The sequence below is a fragment of the Pimephales promelas genome, chromosome 10, assembly GCF_988280905.1.
Source record: "Pimephales promelas chromosome 10, fPimPro1.hap1.1, whole genome shotgun sequence".
Lineage (NCBI taxonomy): Eukaryota > Metazoa > Chordata > Actinopteri > Cypriniformes > Leuciscidae > Pimephales > Pimephales promelas.
The window spans coordinates 29,216,966-29,242,837 of NC_142778.1; the positions used below are offsets into that span (position 1 = coordinate 29,216,966).

The 25,872-nt window shown below is 38.4% G+C and overlaps 1 protein-coding gene across 3 annotated transcripts in view; it reads right to left on the minus strand.

Moving 5' to 3' along the window:
• Positions 1 to 25,872, minus strand: part of dennd4a (DENN domain containing 4A) — a 37,624-nt gene that overhangs the window by 6,932 nt on the left and 4,820 nt on the right. Inside the window, exons 2-23 of one of the 3 annotated variants that reach the window (XM_039692105.2) lie at positions 24,286 to 24,627; positions 22,606 to 22,852; positions 21,712 to 21,781; positions 21,185 to 21,354; positions 20,310 to 20,548; positions 20,124 to 20,190; positions 19,931 to 19,989; positions 18,039 to 18,183; positions 17,775 to 17,950; positions 16,556 to 16,656; positions 15,319 to 15,540; positions 14,559 to 14,704; positions 14,020 to 14,046; positions 11,588 to 11,721; positions 10,374 to 10,506; positions 10,057 to 10,263; positions 9,795 to 9,923; positions 7,552 to 7,696; positions 5,089 to 5,211; positions 3,048 to 3,167; positions 1,294 to 2,162; positions 841 to 1,066 (exon numbers count right to left, since the gene is read on the minus strand). In XM_039692105.2, coding sequence (XP_039548039.2) covers positions 841 to 1,066; positions 1,294 to 2,162; positions 3,048 to 3,167; positions 5,089 to 5,211; positions 7,552 to 7,696; positions 9,795 to 9,923; positions 10,057 to 10,263; positions 10,374 to 10,506; positions 11,588 to 11,721; positions 14,020 to 14,046; positions 14,559 to 14,704; positions 15,319 to 15,540; positions 16,556 to 16,656; positions 17,775 to 17,950; positions 18,039 to 18,183; positions 19,931 to 19,989; positions 20,124 to 20,190; positions 20,310 to 20,548; positions 21,185 to 21,354; positions 21,712 to 21,781; positions 22,606 to 22,852; positions 24,286 to 24,608 — 4,078 coding nt within the window. In that variant the 5' untranslated portion in view covers positions 24,609 to 24,627. The remainder of the gene's footprint in view (positions 1 to 840; positions 1,067 to 1,293; positions 2,163 to 3,047; positions 3,168 to 5,088; positions 5,212 to 7,551; positions 7,697 to 9,794; positions 9,924 to 10,056; positions 10,264 to 10,373; positions 10,507 to 11,587; positions 11,722 to 14,019; positions 14,047 to 14,558; positions 14,705 to 15,318; positions 15,541 to 16,555; positions 16,657 to 17,774; positions 17,951 to 18,038; positions 18,184 to 19,930; positions 19,990 to 20,123; positions 20,191 to 20,309; positions 20,549 to 21,184; positions 21,355 to 21,711; positions 21,782 to 22,605; positions 22,853 to 24,285; positions 24,628 to 25,872) is intronic. The other 2 variants (XM_039692107.2, XM_039692106.2) reach the window with 2 other exon arrangements.

The window sequence follows — 25,872 nt, forward strand, 5'->3', positions numbered from 1 at the left end:
TGAAGCTTATATGTAAAACGCATTTGCAGCTGCACATGCTAAAACATTGAGCATCTGGCTCGCTCATTGGCTGTGCTGCAGCAACTGCACATCCAATGGCGCGGAGGCGTCTCTGAGGTGCGACCAATGAACTAGCCCTACGTCATTACATGATCTTCAGTCTTCACGAACCTTCGCGGGGTTTACCCGTCAGTTACACGACTTCCACCAATCAGATGCATTACTGTGGGATTGTTCAGGATTGTGGGTAATGAAGTACTTATGCAAGACATTGCAAATTAAAGGCATTTATCTTAAAACAAAGTTAGTGCCCCATGAACTTTTGCCGTTTATATGAGCATATACAATCACTTAGTACAGCCGTGGCTGGTTTTAAGTCTACCAGGTATGGTTACGTTTTTATGGCTTATATCTCAAATGTCAAAGGAGAAATTGTATTGAATTCTTACTTCCAGCACGGAACTGTGATGCTGTATAGGATAAAATAACCGTGATTAATGTCATAATCTCTGACCAGTCCTTAAAGGGATACTCCACTTTTTTTTTAAAATATGCTCATTTTACAACTCCCCCAGAGTTTTACCGTTTTCAAATCCATTCAGCCGATTTTCTGATATTTAGAAGAATATCAGTAACCAGACAGTTTCTGGTCTCATAGTAGGAAAAAAATATACTATGGAAGTCAATGAGACCAGAAACTGTCTATTTACTAAATATCAAAAAATCGTCTCAATACATTCAAAAACGGTAAAACCCAACTGTTCCTCTGGGGGAGTGGTAAAATGAGCCTATTTCCAAAAAAAAGTGGAGTATCCCTTTAAAAAGTCTTTAAACACTCACCAGTGAGGGAGGACTGGCGGAAGAGTCGAGGTGCTGCGGATGGGCTTTCTAGGCAGTGGCCGCTCCTGTAAGGGCTTCTTTTGGGACGCATGACGGGCTGAGTGGCATCACGCTGGGGGGAAGAGAGCCCCTCAGGGTCTACACAGGAGTCACTCTCCATCAGAGAGGAGCAATCGGGGTCACCTGACCCTATTGAAGACACACTGACCCGGTCAGAGTTTAAATCCTGGTGAGGGTGAGAAAAATTAGAAATGAGTAAGAGTTTTTTTTTTAAATAATTTAAATATATATATTTCTTAGTATTACAACTGCTGCTTAATATTATCTATTATCTATCTATTATCACTTTTAATCTATCTAATGCACCTGGGAAAAAAAGGTAGCGGTGAAGGGAGTCGGCAAAAACAAGGCCTTCATTTCCAGAACTTCATCAATGGTTAATGTCATGAATACCTGTGCAATGGACGTCTGGGAGGAAAGCCGTGAATACAGTCGGCTGGCTTTCTCAGCGACGCCCTTCCCAGCAGAGAGGAAGCTGCTCTTGAACACGTCCAGGGTCGGGGTGAGCAGAGAGTCCATGGAGAAAGAGGAGGGAGTAGGTGAGGAAGGGGAGGCCAGGGAGGTGGGCCGCGGCTCCCTGACCCTTCGCACTCGTCCCTGAGGAAGGGAAGGCGAGGAGAAGAGTCGTGTTCGTGGCTGAGGTTGGAGCTGAGAGGAGCAGGGAGAGCTGTGTGGGGACGGGGTCTGGTGCCCCTTGAGGTCCACACTGAGAGACCGCTGGCTTAACGGGCTACTCATGTTGTTCATGTAGTGATGAATCTCCTCAGCCAGGTCTCGGCGGGCGGTGGGGGTGTCCGCATTATCCCTGTGGACGTTAGTCTCAGCCACCATGAGGGACAGAGGATCAAACCCTGCTTCAATACCCGTCCTCTTAACCACTCGACCAAGAGCGCCACTGCAGCTCACGCTCCTCTCCACGCCGATGTGCTCCCTCTCCATGGCAACACTCTTTTCCATGGCAACCATGCAGCTAGCAGTCCTCTCCACGGCAACTTTGGATGGGCTCACAACGCCCCCCACTGCTTCCGTTTCTATCAGTGCTTCAACAGATTCAGTACAGAGTCCTTCTACCATCTTATTCGGGGTTAGATCCAGTGTTCTGGGCCTTACAGGCTTTTCTCCGAAAATATCCAGGGAGTTTGGCCTTTTTGTCTTTGGGAGGGCTTCAGAAAGGAAATGACTGGTTTCACCATTGGTTGCAGATGGATGGGTTCTAACCAGAAGGGATGAATCCTCGATCTTTGAAAGGACAGTCTGAGACACTGAACATTGAGATGAGAGGAAAAAAACAGCCACTTGTTAAAAAGAAGCAAATAAACAAGTAGTTTAATGGCTTGCAGTGCCACACATTACCATTAGGTGGAAGCAAAGAGGTTGCATGTATAAAATTAAATACTAACTGCCTTCCTATCTTACCTATCTTTGCACACACAGCATAGGTGCAGATCCCAAAACACGAAACATTCTCCATTAATTTTATCCGATCAAAATCAGACTGAGATTCAGGAACTTTTCTGATTGGTGGATCTCACATCGGCTCCCGGTGACTCATAAATACACACCATTATATAGCATTACAACACAACAACCTGACATAAAAGCTTTCTTTTTTTGCACGATGATAAACTGAATTTTACATAACTAACTCGGGACAACACTCATGGAAAGAATTTGTTTTTTAGTTTGGTTGGTATTGTAATATAGGTGGAGGGTGAACCAACTCTAGAGTGATGCCATGCAATTCCACTTTAAAAACAAATAAATTGAATAGTTTCACATTAGCTATATTGAAATGACCATAAACAATATTTATAATAGTTTATTCATCTAATTTATAAATATACTATCATTCATTATTAATTCACGTGTGTTCCTAAATTGTTAACTTAAATGGTAAAGTTTGGGGTTGGCTGCATTTGACCAAGGCTGCATTTATTTAATCGAAAAAACAAAGCAAGCAGTGACGTTGTGAAATATTATTGCCAATTAAAATAACTGCTTTCTATTTCAATGCGTTTTAAAATGTAATTTAATCCTGTGATGGCAAAGTCGTTTTTTTGTTTTGTTTTAGCAGCTATTTCTCCAGTCCTCAGTGTCACACATACTCTTTGTATGTTTAGGGACACAAGAATTCTCCCATTACTCACTTGAGCAAGAGTTTCTGTCCTTCTTCTCTTTCATGTCTGGAGATGAGTTCTGCTCCTCACCTCCTCCTAACCTCACCTCCTCTTTAGACAGAGAGTCATAGCCCTGATCAGACTGACCACCTGGAATCAAAACAATACACAGAAACAAACACTAAGACCGCTGGTACTCAACTGATTTTTCTTCAGGATCTAAAGTTGACACTGATGGACAAAACACATTTAGAATAATCTGGGTCTTAATTTTAGTATTAAGCAGTATTTTTTCCTTCTATCAGCAACAGACAATTCAGAACAAAACACTCCTGAACAAAAAAATGGGCAAAACATAATAGCCTGCAAAAAAAAAAAAAAAAAAAAAAAAAAACTCATTAATGTTTCATGTTGGTGAGATTTTTTGCAGGGCTAAATGTGATGGAATCTTTTTGATGGCTGACAAATCTGTATTGAATATTTTAGTTTTACTTGACAGATTTTGGATGAATGATGCTTATGAGAAAGTTCTTTCAGAACAGAACATCATGACCTATGATAACATAACATCAAAAAGGAGCACTAATTTACTCACACATTTCCTGCAATCGGTCAGAAACACACTGAAAGACCCTCACAGGGTGAGTGCTTCTGAGCTACACTGAGAAAGCAGATGGGGCATAAAGTTCACATCATAGTCCTGCCACCAGAGGTGAGCTAAAATAACACCATTAGTCATTCCTTCTTTCCTTTCTCGCCTGCTCAGTCAGACTCCTGCTACACTGTTGTCTGCTATCGCTCACTTACTGAGTCTCTTCCATTCAACCTCTCAGATCTCCTCCGTGAGCATCACCGCCTATAGCTTTGGAATACTTCCAAAAGCTGTTCGAACATATAGAGGAGCTTTCTTCTCTGTCTTTTACATATTCTCAGATATGGGTGTCAGGCACCTCCAGTAGTCCTGCTTATTTCTTTTCATTTCATGACTTTGTTTAACACAAAGGAAGATATTAAGAAAAATCTCTGTATTCTGTATATTTATGTTCATATAATGAAAGTTAATGGGTCTAATGTTGTTTTGAACTATTTTAACTTTCATTTTACAGACAAAAATGGTTGATAATTCTTTAAAATATCACTTTGTGTTCCACAGGAAGATTTTGAGTTACATGAGGGTAAGTAGATGATAGGTAGACCCATCTCAGTTAAATGATACTGTAAAAATGTAACACATTAATGTTCAAAAGTTTGGGAACAGACAGCTTTTTTTTTTAAAACAAAACAATTATTCAGCAAGGATCCATTAAATTGATCAAAAGTAACAGTAAAGACATTTATAATGTTCCAAAAGATTTTTATTTTAAATAAATATTGTTCTTTTTGGAATTTCCAATCAAAGAATCCTGAAAAATGTATAATGGTTTCCACAACAACATTAAGCAGCACAACAGTTTTCATTGATGATAATAATAAATGTTTTTTTTTGTCTACCAAATCAGCATATTAGAATGATTTCTGAAGGATCATGTGACACTGAAGACTGGAGTAATGATGCTGAAAATTTAGCTTTGCCATCACATAAATGACATTTTTAAATATAGTAACCATCTATTTTAAATTCCAATAATATTTCAATTTTTCTGTATTTTTGATCATTGCAGCATTGGTGAGCATACAATACTTCTTAAACAATCCTACTGACCCCAAACTTTTGAACAGTAGTTTATTTCCTAATGAAATCATTCATTTGATTAAATTTTTTTGTTTCAGAAATTGCATTCAAAATTCATTTGGATCATCTGAGGGGGCATGTGAATGTGTGTTATGCTTTTGTTCACTAAACCAAATGTGTTATACTAATGTGTGCATGAAAAAAGAGAAAAGACTGAAAGAGAGAAAAAAAAAAAACGAGGGAGAGATGTCTTTTCACTCCCACAGTGAAAAATAATGATTCTCCTAGAGACTTCTGATGAGTTTGAAAGAGAGAGAGGCACGTCCTGTTGTGCCGAGAGCGCAGTGGAGGACTGATGATGGAAGGAGAACACAGACAGACTGAAAGCAGCCCGGGTACCTGTGCTGGATCTGTCATCACTGGAATCCATTTTAGTGAAGTCAGTATCAATGGAAGCTCGCTCCGCAGAATCGTTAGAGCTGTCCAGGCTGCCATGGCTGACACTGTCGAGATCACTGGCATCTGCTCAGAAGAAAAGAAAGTTAGCTGGAGAACTAACAAGTAACATATTTCAAAACACAAAATTTTTCTGCCTAAAGATTGCATCATATTTCAAAGTGGCAACAGAGCGAAAAGAGCAATAAAAGTACACAATCAAAGTGACTTTTCTGATCCAAAAAATAAAAAAATCAGCCACCCACATGATGAGAAGAAGTTGAAGCACATAAAATATCAAGTTATAATAATTATCCCAAAAGATAAAAGAAAAGGAATTTATTTTACAAAAGAAAATAATTTTTTGTTTACCCAAGCAGTCATAAAGTTATATATACATCTTCTACATCTAAATCAATAATTCAGCAATATTAGGAAATATAATTGAAATTTCAGCAGCCATTACAGTTCTCAGTGTCACATGACCCTCAGGGATCATTATAATATGCAGATTTGGTTTTCTAGAGCATTTATTTTTACATAACATTAGTATATTATCAATGTTGAAAACAGTCATGCTACTTAATAGTTTTTTTTGGGAAACTGTAATCCTTTTTTGCAATAAACTTTGTATTGTATCAACGTTTAAGTCTTTCCTGTCACTTTTGATTAATTATAATTTGTTTAAAACAAACCTTACTGACCCCAAAATTTAAATAGTTTGTGTTACTTTAAAAGGGTATTCAGATGCAAAATTCACTTTTATATTCATATTTATATTTGCATATAAATGTGTCTTTGCACTGTGTGGACACAACCAGCATACAATGTAAAAAATCCATTCACACCTTTTTTTTAATCCTCAAAAAGCCTAAACACTCTCAATATTCATTTTCTGAGGAAAATGATGTCATATTGCCGCCCACAACTACTGAGAGACTGTCCCGTATAAGAATATTTCCTCCCTCAGCCATTTGTATACTGTCCCCCAAGGCAGCACTTTACGTGTCTCATTTCGACCTGCCCCACAGGAGAGGGGGGTGGGGTGAGCAGTTGCTCATTATCATTTAAAGAGACATGCACCGAAATGGGTCGCTGTGAACAGGGCTGTTTTTGAGGAGGTAAAAAGCGTGTTGCTTTACACAACCATTTAGGAATTACGTTACAAACTTTACATGAAGACCCTAAAGAATCATACCAACTTGTGGAAAATGGGCATCCGATGACCCTTTTAACATAAAGGACTGGACAAATGCATTGGAAAGTACAGTAAATGGCTCCAACAGCATTCAACCAGCCAATCGGGACTTTAGTACTTTGTGTGCGAGATTATTTCGATCTGCACGACAAGGCTGCAGTTGGTTGGGGGTGGTGCGTTGAGGCAGCTTGTTTTAATTACTAAAGCCCTCTTGTGCACTTCTCAAATATGCTGCTTACTGTGTGAGAAAGGAGATCACATCAAGTGCAGACTGTGAACTGTGGTGGCTGAGGAGGCGGCTATCGACTCTCATCTTAATTGGACCCATTAAAGCCTCTCTGGTTCAGCAGGCAGTGCTGTATAGGGCCCGAGTGAGGAGGGGTGAGATAGCTGGGAGATGGTACCTCCCTCAGGGCACAAAACTCAAGTAATCCTGCCTCTGTGTAAAATGATGGAAAGTTTTTGTGACAGAGCGAAATTATATTGAGTCCATGCTCCCTTTTGACTAGGCTTGTGTCTCAAAGAAACAAGTCTGATTCGTTATATAACTATTTTAACATAAATGTCCTGGTGTGGAAATAGTCAGAATGATTATTACTTTTTTTTTTTTTTTTTTAGAAGTAATGAATGTAGCCCAATGACCTGGCCCAAACTCAATTGCCTTTGCTCAATAATGAATTATGTTCCAAAATCTAGTGAGCTGCCTTGGTGTCTCCATTGAGAACTTCCTAACCAAAATGGATTCTCAAAATCAGCCAATTTGGAAGGATATTCAAAGGCAAATTCTAAGCATAATTTCTTCTCACATGAAGCGCGTTGAGACTCAGACAATTGATTTCAAAAGAATTTGCCGACAGCATTTTCCTAAGCTAACACATGTTGGGTAAAATAGTCATATTATAATATATATATATATATATATATATATATATATATATATATATATAAAAATAGCCATGATTGAGTAAATTGGGTAAAATCTGTTTCAATTTTAGAAATATTTAGATTTTTTTTTTTAGATCTTCATCCTCCATCTTGGATGGATTCTGGAGCTTTTACAGTACATTATGAGACCGTCAATGTTTTTTTCCTTAGTTTTTTTTAATAATTTGTTGATCTTTGAAGGCAGCATAATCATGTGTCATTTTTCTGGATTGAATCTGACTTTGCAGGCTATTTAGAGTGTGTCCACTTCTGTGAAATGTGTGAAATGGAGTTGGGGGTTTTACCAGAGAGATGGGTGTCTTTCTGTTGGGTGGTCTGCCTCCTCCATACTTGTTTGAACAGCACCACACCCCGAACCACATTTCTCAACTTTCCCCACAGGAAGTATCCCCCTCTGGTTGAGGAAGGCCACGTGCTCTCCAGAACGGCCTGGGGAGAGAAGAACACCACAGTAAGACACACACACACACACACACACACACGAAGATTAACTAAATAATTCTACCCCCTCTTATAATCATAAGTAGATTGTGTTCTCTCTCAAGGACTAGCTGTAATTACTTTGATAGAATTGGAACAACACTCAGCTGCCCAGACTTATGTCTCTGTGAGTGTGTCCTCTTAGTATTTTGGGACAACTTGTGAAGCCCACAGGGAAATTGTTGCTAGTCTACACTTATGTGTAATGAAAGATAAAAGGCATGAGAAAAAGATCACATACCATTCTGCCAGCTTGAGGCCCTCAAGTATCAGTATATAACACACCTATAAATTGGTTTTGCAGATTTTTGCAGAATATCAAAATCGACTGCTGGCAGTAGATCCTTTACCTATTTAGCACCAAAACTTTGGAACGGTCATCCTAGCATTTCAAACAGTTCAAAGCTAGACTAAAAACACATCTCTTTGACCTAGCATACACAGAACACATTATAGACTTGCATAATTCAATGTTAGGATGCATAGATTAGGTCAGGTGGAATCGGAAACACTTCCCATAAATCCTGATGTACTTGTTACATTTTAAGAAGAATGGCATCTACGCTAATATTAGTCTCTGTTTATTCCGAGGTATACTGCAGTCCACCGGATCCAGGCCGTATCCAGATCTGATGAAGGACCTGCACCTGGATGCGACGACAACGCAGTCCTCCCCTGTGAAGGCCTCCTTCCCTTAACTTCTGTACAGATAATCGTTGTTGGGATAATTCCTTTTCACAAGGCTACACTGAAGCGATAAAATTCTGTATTATAAATTTTAAGGCCAGACAAGTAGTTTGTTGAAGGTCGTTTTTTTAGGGAAGGACTACGAACATGCCTGAGCACATATATTTAAATGCACATACCTATAAAATAAAATCTTAATACACATGTTCACGCAATCAGTGTTCTCACAGGATCGCGTTTTTAAAGTTTGCATAGAGAGAACTTTTCTGAAATTTTCTGTTAATACGGTGTCGTGTTAGCGGGTTAATACACTCTGGGTATACTGGGTTGTTTTAAGCCAATTTTAGGTCAAAGATGGAGAAACTCAAACATTGGGTAAAAAATGTAATTTAAAAATGTAACCCAATGGCTGGGTTTGTCCGTATTTGACCCAACATTGGGTTAAAACAACCAAGCATTTTTTAGAGTGTATCTTAAAGTATAAAGTTAATAACTAATGATCGTTGCAATGGAAGTGAATTAATCAAAAGTATCTTTAACTGGAAAATAACTTTATTCTAGAGCTGCCATAAAGCCAAAACAATCTGTTACTTTAATTTCCTAATATCACTATAAAGCCACTTTGGAACAATCTACATAGTTAAAAGCACTATATAAATGAATATGACTTGATTTCTGACATTTAGAATGTACATTAAATGTACAAAGTACATTCTAACATTAAAATGTTCAAATGTTTTTGTTGCATTAGATATCAAACCAAATGGTGTTTGCACAAAATTGATGCCAGGGCAGTGGTTAGGACCCAAAAATGGGTTGCAGATCTGTCCTGATTATGTCTGTTCTAGTTGTGGCTACTAGAAAAAGTGCAAATAAATAAATTGCAACTAACCATATAATTAGATAACAAAATAAATGTTCATCAACTTTTAAATTAAGTAGAAATAATTGAGTTGTTGTTGATGTCTTTTTGTTCTTTTTCCACTCAAACACTGATATTTTGGCGAAAATTAATCACTTGGAAAAGGCTAGTCAAATTAGGCACATGCAACTTGGACAATTTGAGTGACATTTTTTCAACCTCAAAAACCAGAAAAACACCAGAAAAAAGAAAGTACTACCCAAACTGGTTTACTTGGAAGGATAAACATGTCATTTAGATATTGATCTAATTAAAAAGAGTTTTTGGGGGGACTGCATGTATTTGAACAGGAAATGGCATCAATATTCCTACATATTGATTAATGTGGCGTAACACGAAACCAAAAGTAATTATGCCTTGAACAGATCTTTTATGTATATATATGATTATTTAGATTGCAATTTGTCTCAATGTAGCACAAAAGAAAACTGTGCTCACCCTGTTGTAGTATCCATAGGTTATGGCATTAGGCTGCACTCCGGCTTTCTTCATCTCAAAAAGAACCCGGACAGCCAGAACAGGCTGTCCATACTGCCCACACAGCTGCATCAGGACCCGGTAACATACCTCCATTGGAGCAGAAACAAACCATTACTTACAAAACTACAACACAGGCGGAAATTTCCGCTGTCTAGATTCAGTACAAACGATACTCACAAATCAACAAAACCAATCAATTGAGACGGTTAGGCGACTTTACCTCATCAGGGGGCTGCAACTTTTTGTCCTGGATATTTCTCAGCACGTCGTAGGCAGTATGCAGCACACGCACCTTAGAGTGACAGGCACTGACATACGCGGGCAAGCAGATGAACCACAGACCGTGACAATGCCTGAGAAGACATTTGGACCACATCTGTGGGATGGAGGAGTACGTCTTAGCCATCCTCTGGGCTGATTTGATCTCCTACAGAGGGAGGATCACAGAGAGGACGGGCATTAGAGAGGAGGGGGAAAGACTTGACAGGTGGGATCATGGGGTGTGATCTGGATGAGATTAGTGTTTGAAATACCAACCTGTTGGGAGCGCCTGAAAATGGCAGCTGGGCTGATGGGACTGATGTGTCTCACGGCTGATGTTGCTTTGGGGACTCTGGGACCATCCTGAAGCTCACAGAGTTGGGTGTTCAGTACAGGGAACCCACTGTAGCTGTAAGAGATCAACAGTATGAACACTGTTCTATCTTACTTGATAACCAACTTGATATTGGTTGATATGTTTAGTTTATTTATTTATTAAAAGCACAACAGTACACTATGCTGCACAAATTGCAGGCAAAACCATGTAGTTTCTGGAGCTTTACAGAAGATAAAACTAAAGATAGGATTGCAGATTTTAAAACGTTTCTAAGTTAGGTTTAAGTGAAAATAATATATATAATCAAGCATAAATGTGTACTATTCTATACAAGAAGAATAGTACACAATATAATATAATATAATATAATATAATATAATATAATATAATATAATATAATATAATATAATATAATATAATATAATATAATATAATATAATATAATATAATATAATATAATATAATATAATAATATTCTTTGGCAATTTTAAATGTGAAAACTATACCAGATTTCTTAAAATTAAAATCCTGTTTTTTCCTAAATTCAATTTTTTTTCCTAAATCCTAAAAACTAAATTTGGATTAATTCAATTAAAAATCCTTTCAAGGGTATTAACAGATTAGTAGTTTTACAATCCAATAAAATATGTTCCATTTAGATTTTTAATAGAAATTAAATTCACAGAATGTATAAGAAAACAATAGGAAATCTTACTAAAATGAAATGACAAATTATTTAAAAACAAAAACAATGGCAAAATATTTGCATGATTTTTCAACTATGAACAGCTTGCCACGTAAAGACAAAATTAAAAATAGCTAAAAATAGGCTAATATTCAATATATGGGACAATAAATGTCAACACACCCCATTGTAACAAAATAATACGAAATCCCAAAATAACTGATCCACTTAATAAAATATAATCACATTCTCTCGGAGGAGAGTGTATTATTGCTTTAGTGAGAGTTTCTGGGGAAAGGATCCTTAGAGAGGTGTATTCTACACGCTGCATCCTGGGAGAGGTTTTGAAGGGGATTACGCTGGTGCTACAATGCCATCTGTGGTGTGGTGAACTGTTTATTAGCACAGTATTTATACACAATGTGGATGGGAGTTTGTGAGCCAGAATGCCAGAAACGACTGTCGTACCTATGAACCATAGGTGGCTCCTCTCCTTCTGGAAGTGCCGGCAGCTCTGGTGGGGTGATGTAGACCGTGTGCTCGCTGCGGTGGGATTTGTCAAGTTCAATAAGCCTTGTGTCCTCTGGCTTATCGCTGTCCACCTAGAGTAAAAACACACCTCATTGGACATGGACTCTTTTACGTTTCCACAAAAACACACAGTATAAGCAATGATAACCCATGATGGAGAAAAGATCGTGTTTTAGGTAAGACGCTACGTGTTTGTTAAAAGTGGTCACTGAATATAAGGTGGTAAAATAAGAAGTAGAAAGAGGAACTGGAGAATATTTATGGCAACTGCAAGTATTAAAAAAAAGTCTTTTTGTTCTATTATCACATGCTAACTTACTCCATATTACTATATTTTTAAACAGACTGATCACATGTCAATCCAGGGCTATATTTTGGGTCAGAATTGAGAACTGAATCTGGAACAAGACACACATACTGCCATTCAACCATGCCAAGGGATTTTCCACTGTCTGGACATGCTGCAGTGCAGTTAGCCAAGAGACTTCAAGCGCAGATCATCTGACCTCAGATCAGACAGAGCACAAGTTTTAGTGTAAATGAGCCTGATAATCTCCCAAGCTGCTGTGTCCGACTGATCTCACATCTGCACCAAGAAACTTTGATCCTCCTAGAGTCCACCCAATCCTCCCCATCTGCCACAAAGCACTAGAAGTGCACTGACCTGGACTTAATGCTTAATGTTGTTTTGCTTGAGGCGCATGAAACCATTCCAGTGCAATTTATAGGCTAGCCAGGGCTTGGAGGAGCCACAGTGCATTTAGCCTTCAGACAAAGTCTGTCTACAAGACCTGTAAATGGACTATAAATGCATCATAAAGCCCATGCCACTATACTACATTGGAAATGAGGGGTGCTATCAAATAAAACATGACTTTATATCTATTGATAGAGAGAAAATCACTTTAAGCCTCTGTAAAGCATCCTCAGAGTCAGCAAAAGGGTTTTGGATCGTTTGTTACAAAGTTATTAGACAGACAATAAGAGCAACAGGACACAATCGAGCTCTTCCTGGGCTTGCCAGATGAGTCTCCCTGAGAAGGTTTTAGATCAATCAAACGGCATCGATGACTGTGGCTACAATTAAAGTGCTATGTAATGCACCAGGACGCCCAAAGCCACTTTCCGTCAATACGGTCCAAAATAAAGTCTGAAACCGTATTAATCCCCATTTTTAACAAAGTAATAAGTTTAAGCAGGTCCTTTTAACTGAGTCTGATGCATATTTTTTTCTGTTAATGACTGCTTAATATGTAAACAATATAAACAATCTTTAGGACAAAGATTGGATCCTGCTTTTTAAGTGGCTTTTTAAGCAGAACACTATAATTGTTCAATTAAAATCAAGTATTCCAGACAGCTGTGTACTTATAACACTGTAGCCTTAAAGGAAAAACTGCACCAAAAATTTCACTCAAATGGTCAGAGGGTGAAAAATTGTGTATGATGAATGAACTTTAAGATAAGTTCTGGATCACTGAGGTGTTACACTATAACCAAGTTGCTTTCAGGATACAGCGGTACGTGGTTTGTCCTTTACTGCTCTAGTTCCTTTAAAATGTCCTCTGTGAACATAACCCACAAACCCATGCCAGTTTAAATCAACTCAAGCTGTCATTTTCATTACCACCACAGTGCTAAAGAACTGTCCTCCAAGGTTCTCTCGAAAGGGAAGGACATGCCAGAGCAGGATAAGTGTGACTTTCACTGATGGCAGCATAATTGAAAGTGTAAGGCAGAGAGCTGCACATTCATCTCACCAAAGCCTTGTAAAGAGGACAGGTGAGAGATGACCCCCGTGCCTATAAACAAGAATAAATTGTGGGGTCTTGTCGAGAAAGATATAAATGTACTACAAAGGTACAAAACAGTCCTCCAAGAATATATTTGTCAGCACTTTAAAAACGAGGCAGTTCTTGAAGATATAACTTCAGTCTGAATCATACCGAGAAAGGGGACAACAGTTGCGAACATAAGGAGATACAAAATAGTGTATGGCACAGAAAAACTAATTATGCATGCAGGATCTCAGTGGTTCTGCAGAGACTATGATCTGAACAGCAATGTTTTTAAATAATGAAGGCAGACGGCACACATCTTCAAAACCAAGATTCATACTACTATATCTCACTGGTGAGACCACGTAAAAAAAACAGGTCACCGCTGTCAACTGAGGTAAAAAAAAAACTAGGGTGAGCATTTTTTAACAGTCTTAATGATGGTTTAGATGTTAATAATAAATTAATATGTGAAATGTGAAAGACCTTTTTTTGCAATCAAGTTAAATTATTCTGGTGACTATTTTCAGTTTTGCTATTCACATATTCCCCCCGTCAGAAGTAAAAAGACACTAAAATTCAGCAACTCACCTTCCCTCCTTTCTCTGTGCCGAACAACTTTCCAAGCAAGCAAGTAAACAGTTTAAAGAGAAAAGAGAAAAGAAAGTAGTAAGAAATTTAAAAATAATAGGACTGGATGAAAAGCCAGAAAGGAGAAAAGAATGAACAAGAGAACAACACTCTCAGAAAATGAATAGCCTGACATTAAGCCCAAGGGATCATAACACCACAGCTAATAATGACAACATTTCCCCTTACTGTTCTCACAAATCAAGCTGTATGCACTCCCTTGAGCTTTGTATTTTCACATGCTCTTTGCTAAGCGCATGGAGTTTAGTTGAAAATGGTAACTTTTTGTAAGCCTTGTAAAAGCAGACACACTGTAAAAACAATTGTTGTTTGAAATATGAAGTTGTACTAAGTGAAAACTCTGATATTTGAGTTGACTAAACCTAAATAAGAGGCAGCACAATTGAAACATATTTTTTTTAAATCTAGTGGGGCCTCTAATCTGGATAAAAGCATGAGATGCATTTCTCAGGGGGTTATATAGACCCAAGGATTCATACCTTGTCAACACAGTCATCAAAGAAAGCAAGGCTCGCATCCTTATCGCTGACAAAAGAGCACTCTTCGATGAAACGAATGAACATCTGAGTCTTGGTCATGAGGGAGTAAAACTTTTGGTGTGATCGATCACGACTCTTCAAAAAGCCTGAAAAAAAGCCATATTCAAAGTCAAGGACATCAAGCAATAAGTCTAAAATGTGTCATTACAATAAGAAAAGGTGACCGCATTCATTATTGATCCCTATAATTCACTGCCACAGTTGTCGACTGCGATTAAACATTTAATCAGTCAAATTTAGGAAGGCGTGTCGCGAATTGCGCTTTAGTCGCTAGAATGTCATCATTGAAAAAGCCTGGGTAGAGTGTAGACAGAGTGAAGGATGCAACACACTCTAGTTCATTGATTACATAAGAGGCTGCAGATGTGTTCTCAGACAGTCTATTAATCCCTGCAGTTTGTTGGACCTGTCAGGCATGTCTAATTTCCAATGGGGCTTTATCAAAATCGTCACAATAATTTCAAGCCTGATTTAAGCCAGACACTACAGGCACAGGGCCAGATTCGAGTATTCTGAGCAGCTGCTGAGCTTCAGCATTCCACTAATGTACCACAGTGTACTTTTCCGAAACTTTTCCGTTCCGACACTGATGACGCAACTCTATAACAGCTGTCCCTGAACAACTATCAACATAAACAACTGCACTGATACAATGTGAAAGGAGAAAGCTTCAAGCATCATGTCCATATTGGCTGCTCACCTTGCAAATCAAAGAGTGAACTGGCGTCAGTTGCTTTCTCAGACGGAGCTTGAGTGATGGGCAACAGGTACGAGCGGTAGCCCTTCAAGATGGCAGCCATGAAGCGCAGAAAAGCCTCCTGGATCTCCAGCTCCAAGGTTTCCAGACTCTTCCCACCACTGCCAGGTTCTCGCTCGGTCATGAAGGCCTCCATCTGTCCTTCCTCACGGCTTAGCTGATAACCTGCGGAAAATTGATGCTTAAGTCACACATTCAAAAAGATAGAAATAATACTTTTATTGCATTAAATTGATCAAAAGTGACAGCAAAGACATTTGTGATATTACAAAATATTTCTATTTCAAATAAATGCTGTTCTTTTGAACTTTTTATTCATTAAAAAAATCCTGAAAAAAAGTATCACAGTTTATGATAAAATATGAAAAAATACGATAATTTGTTGATTGAGGACCAAATCAGCACATTAGAATAAAAGTCACAAACAAAATTTCACAATTTAACTGTATTTTTGATCATATCAACTTTTATGCCTTGTTGAGCATAAAAGACTTTAAACTATATCTTACCGACCCCAAACTTTTGAACGTTAGTTTATAAAAGTCAAATTTAAAACACAAAGAGATTTACATTTAATTTGCAATGTCTTTTATACATAGCATATCTCACTCAATAATGAAGATATAGTAGGATCTATTCAAGATAAGGGCATACTATATAAGCTCCTCTCATAAGAGCTTAGGCTCCGTCTGTTATTAAACATCCGTATCAATGGACACATAATGTTCTCCATAAAACATATGGGATCACAGTCACTTAGCACAGAAAGATACATCATTTTTATCACAGTATCTCAGTGTTTTTCCTAGTACTGCAAGATGGTACATTCTGTACAGGATATTTTGGAGAACCAAATATACACTGAATAATTGGGTTCAAAGACTAAAGCATCAATCAGCTCTTAGCTTCCAGATAATATCCCAGCATTTGAAAAAATCCAACTCTATCTCTAAATCTCATCACATCTCAAGGATGACTGCATTTTGCTCTGACTCTGTCAAGCATTCGTAAAATATTGTAAGGTAATATAAATGATACTGTCAGAGGCCAAAAATGAGAGCAGAATGCCACTTAGAATGGCATTTGCCGTGCAGTCAAGTGAACTAATATTGCCTTGAAAGGGACAGAATTAAGTGAACTCATTTCTCTGTTGACACCACAGTGACCCGCCCTCACTAACCCTCATCCAGTTGCTGGTGGAGATTGCTGAGGGTGTTGATCAGATGTTTACAGGCTTTTCTTGGCAGGATCTTCCAGGTCAGGGATCTGCGCTCTTCTTTTCTGAAATAGGCCACACATGTTTATCATTTAAGAGGGTAAAAAGCAAAGGGAAAAAGAAGTTCAAGCATGTGAACAACAGAACTGTGGGCTCCTTGATATTTTAAAGGGTTAGTTCACCCAAAAATTAAAATTAAGTCATTAATTACTCACCCCCATGCTGTACCAACCCCGTAAGACCTTCGTTCGTCTTCGGAACACAAATGAAGATATTTTTGATTAAATTTGAGAGCTGTATAACTACCACATTGGCTCCTAAGGGACTGCCTCTTGACGGCCCAGAAAGTCAATGAAGAAAATGTTTAAATATCCCAAGTGACTACCGTGGCTCAACTATATGTTTATCAAGCGACGAGAATACTTTTTGTGCGAAAAAACAAACAAAAATAACGAGTTTATTCGACTATTCCTTTTCTTCCTTATAGGCCAGAAACGAGACTTTCTTAGATTTCCACGACGCATGCGCAAGAATTGCGATCTCCTTACACTACTGATCAGTTCAGTTCTCGCGCATGCGTCGTGGAAATCTATAAGGAAGTCTCGTTTCTGGCCTACAAGGAAGAAAAGGAATAGTCGAATAAACTCGTTATTTTTGTTTGTTTTTTCGCACAAAAAGTATTCGCGTCGCTTGATAAACATATAGTTGAGCCACGGTAGTCACTTGGGATATTTAAAAACATTTTTCAATGACTTTCTGGGCCGTCAAGAGGCAGTCCCTTAGGAGCCAATGTGGTAGTTATACAGCTCTCAAATTTAATCAAAAATATCTTCATTTGTGTTCCGAAGACGAACGAAGGTCTTATGGGGTTGGTACAGCATGGGGGTGAGTAATTAATGACTTAATTTTCATTTTTGGGTGAACTAACCCTTTAATGAAGCTTTTACAGCGTTTGCAAACTTACTGACAGACAAACAACACATTTGTTCAACACATGGTAAGGTCCTATCTTTACATTCCTCACGGCTTATATATTACTATCCTTTTAACCATCTGCATAATGATAAAGATCATAATTATATATTATTTGGTCGATTTATGTGGTAAAAAAAGTCAAAGGTCAAAGGTGAGGAGAGGCTCTCACAGGAATTCAGAACTATGTCACGGTCAAAAGGTCACTCACTGAGTTATAGTGTTGGTGTCCAGATCCACACAGCTTATGTCCGTCGGTGGCTCATAGAGGTCAAAGTACCGCGAATCCACCCCTACGATGAAAGGACATGGAGCACTGAGCACATCTGCCAGGGCCAGCGGGCAGAGAGGAATGTATGGACATGGCCAGTGGAAGGGAAAAATCATCTGTCGGACAGGTAAAACAAGTTACGGCAAGACAAAACCATGCAGGATTGGTAAAGGCATGAGTGAAAATCAATAGTCTTCCACTCACCGATACCAGGGCCTCGGTGACGCTGGTAAGAACGGCCGGACGTAAGGAGTGCACCAGGATCTTGTGTTCAGTCACAGCTAACACAAGCAGAGTCACTGCATTCTTCGGGCCGAGGTTCAACAGTAGTGTGGAGAGCCTTCCGCCACTGTGGGCGAAAACAGGCATGTAAACAACACATACAGTACAAAACAAAACAAAAAAACACTTAATCTGCCCAGCAAACACAGAACGTTCCCCTAATGTTCCCGAATGGTCCCATGAGAGTTATACTATCCTTAAGGGAAAGTTCTAGGAACGTTCTGGGAACCAAAAACTAATGTTCCCAGAACATTCCCAGAACCTAAATTTGTTTGCTAGGTGCTTCCTGATCAATATCTGGCATTGTACATTATGAATATTGTTGGATCTTTGACTAATTCGCGTTGTTTCTCTTTGAGTTGCTTTGGATAAAAGCATTTGCTAAATGCATAAACGTAAAAATAAACCAAACCAAAATGTTATATTGTTTCAACAAACAATGGAAAAATGCAACATCCTTACAAACTGCTATAGAACTTGAGCTGATCCTGCCACAGTGATTTAGATAAATACTTTTAATCTACATGAATCATTCTTTACCTTTCAAGTTAAATTGTTTGAAATGATTAAAGATAATTTGGTACTGTCCTGTTATCCGGACCCCACGATGGCCTACCCCTAACCCCGCCCCTAAACCTACCCGTCACTGGGGTTAAGACCAATCAGGGACGAGGGCCTACCCCTAACCCCGCCCCTAAACCTACCCGTCACTGGGGTTAAGACCAATCAGTGACGAGGGCCTACCCCTAACCCCGCCCCTAAACCTACCCGTCACTGGGGTTAAGACCAATCAGGGATGACTATAGTTCCGAAATGGTATATGGTGGGGTCCGGATAACAGGAAAGTACCGATAATTTTTTTGTTTAAATGAGTAGAATGTTTCTGCAGAATGTGTAATATGATCTGCAAACCTGATTGCGAAATATTGCATTAGAAGTCTCCACTCACATTAAACATGCTATAAAGTTACCACACATAACCAGGTCCTGCTAAAATATAATTTCCACACTTCGTGCTTTGCTCAGCATTCATCAGACATGTTCAGTGTATCTAGGGTGACACCACCATCAAACAAACCAAATGTGGGACAATTATAAGTTTGTGTGGGACAATGTGGGACATGTTACCAACACTAAAACATACCCTGAAACTGTTATATAATGTCTATCTAACTTGATAAAAACATTTATATTATGCCTTTCAGCTGATAAAAATGATTGGTTCTTTAGACCCTTCCAGAAAAAAATCTTCCACAGGAATCATGTAGATAAATATTTTAGAAACAGTTCTGACCAAGTCACAAAAATCCAACAAAATTAACAGTGAACAAATAAAATATAAAACACCATGAAATTAGATTATATATTAAGAATATTTTAAAAATCCAAACCAAAAACTTTCATATTTTTAGAAAGGATGTGATTTAAAACAACCACACCAGGTTAAACAACAACAGATAAATTCCGTTTAATTAAAATGTTAATTTACCGAATTATCCATTTATTTTCCGACAGGGAGCATATGAAACGAATCACCAGTCCACATTTTGATTGACAGCCGTCACAACCTACGAGTTGCCGTGTTTACTCCTTTCTTTTCAACCATTGGATATTATATAAAACACAGCTGTTGTATTTGTACTTATGACGAAGAGCTGAAAACTACGCAGCAAAAGTAATAAGTAAAATGCTTTCTTAAAAAGGCGGGACATTTCCTCAATATGTGACGTACGGGACAAGGGGGGGAAATTCCATGCAATACACGGCAAAGCGGGATGGGTGGTCACCATAAGTGTATCTTGTGTCTGACTTACCTCAGGGGGAGCGGAGAGGAAACAGGCTGGCTCAGCATCAGGCTATCATGTGGAGACAACTGTGAAAAACAAGCACACAAACAAGTGAGATGAGGGCCAGGGTTAGCAGCTATTTGACCACATAATGTCATTTGTTTTGACACATTCAAGAAGGACAGTGCTCAAACAAAGACACGATATGCACAAAACTCACCTGCACCAGGATCCGTGGCCTTTGAGAGGAAGGAAAAGGAACCTTGTGCATGAAATGGGAAATATGCCTGAGAGAAAAATCAGGAGATATAAAACAAATTACTATATAGTGGCTGCAAAACGTTTTTTTGGATATTTAAATTTCAGCTCTAGCCCAGCAACCTCCAAAATTGTCCTCAGAACTCACTTCTCAATGGGAAGAGTGTGTGGACCTGAGATGGAGTATCTGTAGAGGAAGGTCAGGAAGTTACGGAAAGCATCAAAAAAGGGCCAGTGAGAGAGAAGGCAGATGCTTTTGTTGGTGTGGACAGTCATGGATCCATCGGGCCTGAGTCCGTTAGCCTGCAGGCCGAGCTGAGATCGCTGCTTCTCAGTCAAACGCTCTTCTGGATAGGGCTCATAAAACTGTATGGCGGCACCATAAACCTGAGAGCACAAGACATACACCGTCATGAGACATAACTTCTAGGAATTGGGTTGGTTTACAGTTTCATAGAACAAAAAAAAAAGAAAAAGCTGTCTTGATTTTAGCCTATTTTAGCCTACTTGAAAGGAATCACCATCAATATCTGCTTTTCTCAGATCTACCCAGTGAAAAAGTGATACAAAAGATTTATTTTTGCAGCCTTTCAGTTCAGGAATATCTTAGCTTAGCGATGTTTCTTTGAAGTCGCTCACCTAAATACTGCAGCACAAATAGCCTTGAGACTTATTCAGCAGTGAGGAGAGTGAGCCAAGTGTACTGATGTGTTTGACATAATTGAGCTGACCCAAACAGCACTTTAGCAATGCATTATTAAACAGGCCAATTACACATGTTCATCTTATTTTCAATTCTTTTCTGAGGCCCATTATTCACAGGCGCTTTTGATATTCCGCCTGTGCCGGTTTCTAGCTGCTTTAAATTCTTTGCACATTGCTAAAGCAGACAAGACAATTCACCTTCTACTGTGTCTGATTTTCCCAAAGAATGATGGTGCTGCAGTGAGAAGAAAACCTGCTGAAAATCTGAATGTCTGTGTGTATTTGAGTGTGCTCGTGCGTGGATTTTTGTGCCCGTACCTTTTCTCCAGAGGCGCCTGTGAGAACGAATGTTGAAAAGACGGGAAGAGAGTATTTGGTATGAGAGGGCCAGCACTCAATGGACACTCCCATCGGTAGGCAAAATAGGGGCACGGATTCGGGCAAAGGAAAGGAATCGTAGTCCTCCTCTGGATATCTGGACAAAAGACCTGTACATACCATACAGACCATCAATTAGGTTGTAGAGCTCTGGTAAAGACAACAATTATTACTGATCACTGAATCGTTTGCCCTGTAATTAATTACTTGACCCAGACTTTTATATGACAAGCTAAACACAGGCAGCAGCTAAAGCCTAGAACTGTATACTGTGAGTACTAAGCCTAACAATGACATCATGTTGTTCTTGCTACTTAAGGGAGTATCAGGTTTCACTCATCCGCAATAGTATCCCTCTGTTCTGATGGTCTTCACTATAAACGCATCCTGTCCCTCCTGCTGCTCATTGGAAAATGCACAACAAAACACACAACTGTGAAAACCAACTCAAGACTGAGATACAGTACCTGCTGTGAATGCAAGTGTGTTGGTTTTGGCCAAAGATTTTTTGTAGCACATGTACACAGAGGATCCCCACTGTAGAAGCAGGAAAAATAGAAATTAAGTTGATTTCAAATTTTATACAGGTATATACACGGCTGCTTCTTGCGGTCTGATGTTATTTCTCGTAATTTCTACCCAAATACATTTTGTTTTTTCACAAGATGCACCAAGGTTAAAATTCTGGCCGATATTGACAAGCCAATAATAATAGTTATGTTATAGGAATGTAATGTCCTATATTGCCCATGTTATGCCCTCTATTAAAATTATAGGGTCAAACTTAAAAATACAAAACAAAACTAAAATTAATTGTTTTAAATTGATTGTTGAAATGACTGAATTTAATTTAATTGAATTTACTTGTTTTATAAGTGAATTTAGGCGTCACAACATTGCATACATTATGTAATACGAATAATTTCAGTTTCGGTAACTATGAGATAAAAAAGTAGAAATGATGTAATGAAAGCAGAAAACTTAAATCAAATTATAAGATTAAAAAGTCCAAATTTTGTTGAAATTATGACATACTAAATAGAAATGTAGCATACTAAATCAAAATTAAAAGATTAAAAAGTTCAAATTATGAATTTCTTTTTACTTTTAAAGTCATAATTTAGATTTTTTTTTATCTCAAAGTAGGTCAACTATATTTTATATATAAAAAAATATACATTTATTTTATATTTTATTTCAACTATATTTTATATAATTATGAATTACTAGAGCATATATATATATATATATATATATATATATATATATATATATATATATATATATATATATATATATGGTGATGGTTTCTACCATCATCTTTTCAGTGGTGTCGGGTGACTGTTGCACTGAGCCCTCACCATACTGCTGTTGAGGTTCTTGTCCACTTTGCAGAAAGCATGTGGTGGTGTCTCTCCCTTGCCAGGAATAATGACACAGATGTCTGTGACAGCCAGTGTGGAGTTAGAGTGATTTTCAGAAGCACGCCGATATGTGATGTAGATCCTTTGAGAAGAGGAGCTACTGATATTGGCGGGGCGGCCAGAGGGCGTGGTCTGTATTATTTGACAGTCCGGCTTCAATTTCTCCTTCCACTCATAAAGGACGCTAAGAATCATGAAAGAAAGGACATGAGGATAGTGAATGCCTAGAATGCCTAGTGATATTGAACAAAAGTGAAAGCACAACAGTTTCCAAAACCAACTGAGCTGGCCCACTGTCTACTACTGCCTATTTTTGTAGCTACCTTAAAAGACAGCATCATAAATGGTACTCCATAAATGAGTGATTTCAAACTCCCTACATAGGGAGCAGCTCAGTTAAAAGCCATTTAAAGTAGCATAAGAGCCTACAGTTGATTCCAATAGTATTGAGTGTTAGCATGTTGCTAAGATAACTACATGATGTTTAACAAAAATAAGCACAAATATTTTGCTTTTTCATGATACTTTCTAGTATTGAAAATAATTGGGTATAGGAAATAACGTTGTCTACAATCTTTTTGGCGCAACTAAGAGAAGAAAAGCTGGTTAACTACTGTTTAAAACAGTAAAAACATTAAAGGGGTGATGAACTGAGAAATCAAATTTTGACATCTAAGAGGTTATCATATTATAAGAATATCCTGTAAGTTTCAGAACTGAAAATGTCCTTGTTGGTCCAATAAAAGCTTATATTGACACCAGCCTCAGCAGACGACTTGTTTTTCAAAGTGGGCAACTATGACGTCAAAGAGGATAAAACACCACCCCTTCAGAAGAAGATCAACGCCTACTTCAACACGGCCAGTTTAGCCCCGCCCACCGATTCGCGTATTACACGCATATCTAAATAACATAGATGCCTACCTGGTGATGACAAACCGGATCGAGCTACCGCGCAATACAAAATATTGTGCAGTGCCTACTGATGAGGTAAAACATTGTCCGTCTGTTCGCTTCATTTCACTGAGGATTGTTTTGTAAACAAGACTGGATTTGCAGACCAATTAAGATTAAAGAACGGTGCTGTGGCGTCTATATTGGATCTGACAGGAATTGTGCAACACACGGACTCTGGGTCGAACATGTATGGGCGAATCATTCCGGTTGCCATTTTACAACATTGGTGAGTTGAAACTGTTATCCACTCACAGCAGTGGGCGTTTACTTCCAAGTCTTCAATGCGAGACGCCCATAAAAAAAACGAGTGTTTTTCAGCTAGGCTCAAAACTAGGGTCAAAACTTATTCATTTTGATGTTTTTGAATGCAAAAACCAAGCGAATGTCATAAGTTGACCTCAGACAACAATATAATACAATTTAAAAAGCAAGTAAAAACATTAAAAGCCAATCAGAATCCACCTGAATTTAAGGAGCTTGAGTATTTAAAGCGACAGACAATATAACTGCAATGCACTTATAATACACAGAATGTTCTTGTGCTTTGTTGTGGGCATTAATATAGTTCATTCATTATAGTTATCTTTACAGTTATCATTCTTGGTGTGAATGACCTGAAGTAGGTTTTGGTACAAACATGTCTGAAGTCTAAAGCCTTACCCCAGGTCTGTGAGTGGCGGTTTGTCTCTGCCTCTCCTGTAGCAGAGGAAGATCTGCGGCCCCATGAGACTTCCTCCATTCAGTTCGGCAGAGAGTCCAGAGGGGGAGCATTCCACACAGGTAAACCCTCGAGGTACCTCTTCACCTAGTGAGCGAATCACCACCGTCACATCAGTGATGGGCGCCTTGAGCTGTGCTGAGCTCCGGTGACCACCATCTTCCGGGTGGACATATTCATCAAGAGGCTTAGAGGAGTCGGTGAGTCCTGCCACAACAAAGTAGTCTGCTACACGAAGGCTTTTCTCCTCCATTTTCATCCCCATAGAATGAGGACTATGTGTGCTGGAAAAACAACACAACGACGTGAAGAGGGTGAGGGAATCGTGACATGCTGCAGACTATAATACTGTTAATGCCAGGTGCTCAGATTCAAATATCCTTACAAATGAAAACATCATTTTTCAAACCGGGAGGGGTTTAAAAACCAAATCAGCACAGCACAGTGCAACTTATAAAACACTCATAGGAAATACCACATTTTTACATTTAGTCCCCTATGTGCTTACAAAAGGATATGACTAGCATTACACATCCACAGATGCAGAGCACAACCTCATGTAACAATCTTTGCGAGAAATATAAACTAGACATACGGAAGCAATTACCCGTTCCTGCTTGGATAAAAGAATATGCCTTATTATGCTTTTGAGCATGAGTCAGAGTTTGTACCCGTGGATTAAATGCACAGGAACGGAGAAAAAAAACATAAAAAGGAAAAGAGCTCAGAAAATAAAGGGAATTCCTTAAGACTGAATCAATGTAAAGTTTGTCACTTCAAGCATCACTAACACTAAATCCACTGATATTCCCCTCTCTTCCAGAAGAGGCCTGGGGCTTTTACAACACTCAAGTTGACACATACTCGATCACACATGACTGATGCTCACATGCCTTCATCGTACCAAAAATAACAGGCCATACAGTAACACCAAATCACTTATAAATAGGCTATAGTTATCTCTAAACTTGAACTCAACCATCTAGGTGTGTGATGCTCTCGGTGTATGCATATGAAAGGTTTTTATTTTTACCTACAAAAGAGTATTATTACTTTTGAAGGCCGATACCGATAAAAATATTTGCTCGTTTTAAAATCCGATATATCGGCCGATACTCTTTTTTTTTTTTTTTTCGGAAACCCGCAACAAAACATTAACAGATTTCCTTAACATTATTTATGTGTAGTTATTTATGAGTTTTAACTAAAATAATATGATCATGCATTTTAAAAAGAAACTTGTTTCTTTTATTGTCACAACAGAACAGACTGATGATAGTGGCATTAGCTAGCTTTGTGGTTAGCTAGTCTATGATGAGCCATAATTTAGCAATGGATAACGTCATACTGCAAATTGAAAAACAGAGATTTTGAATATAACAGGCCAAGGAGAGATGACACGTCTCATTGCTATAACTGTCACGCGCTATTAAAGAAATACTTCAGTCACATTGTCAAAAGTTAAAAGCACAGTCAGTCAACTACACTGTAACAACGTGACGTACTTATTACTAGCTAATTCCGCTTCA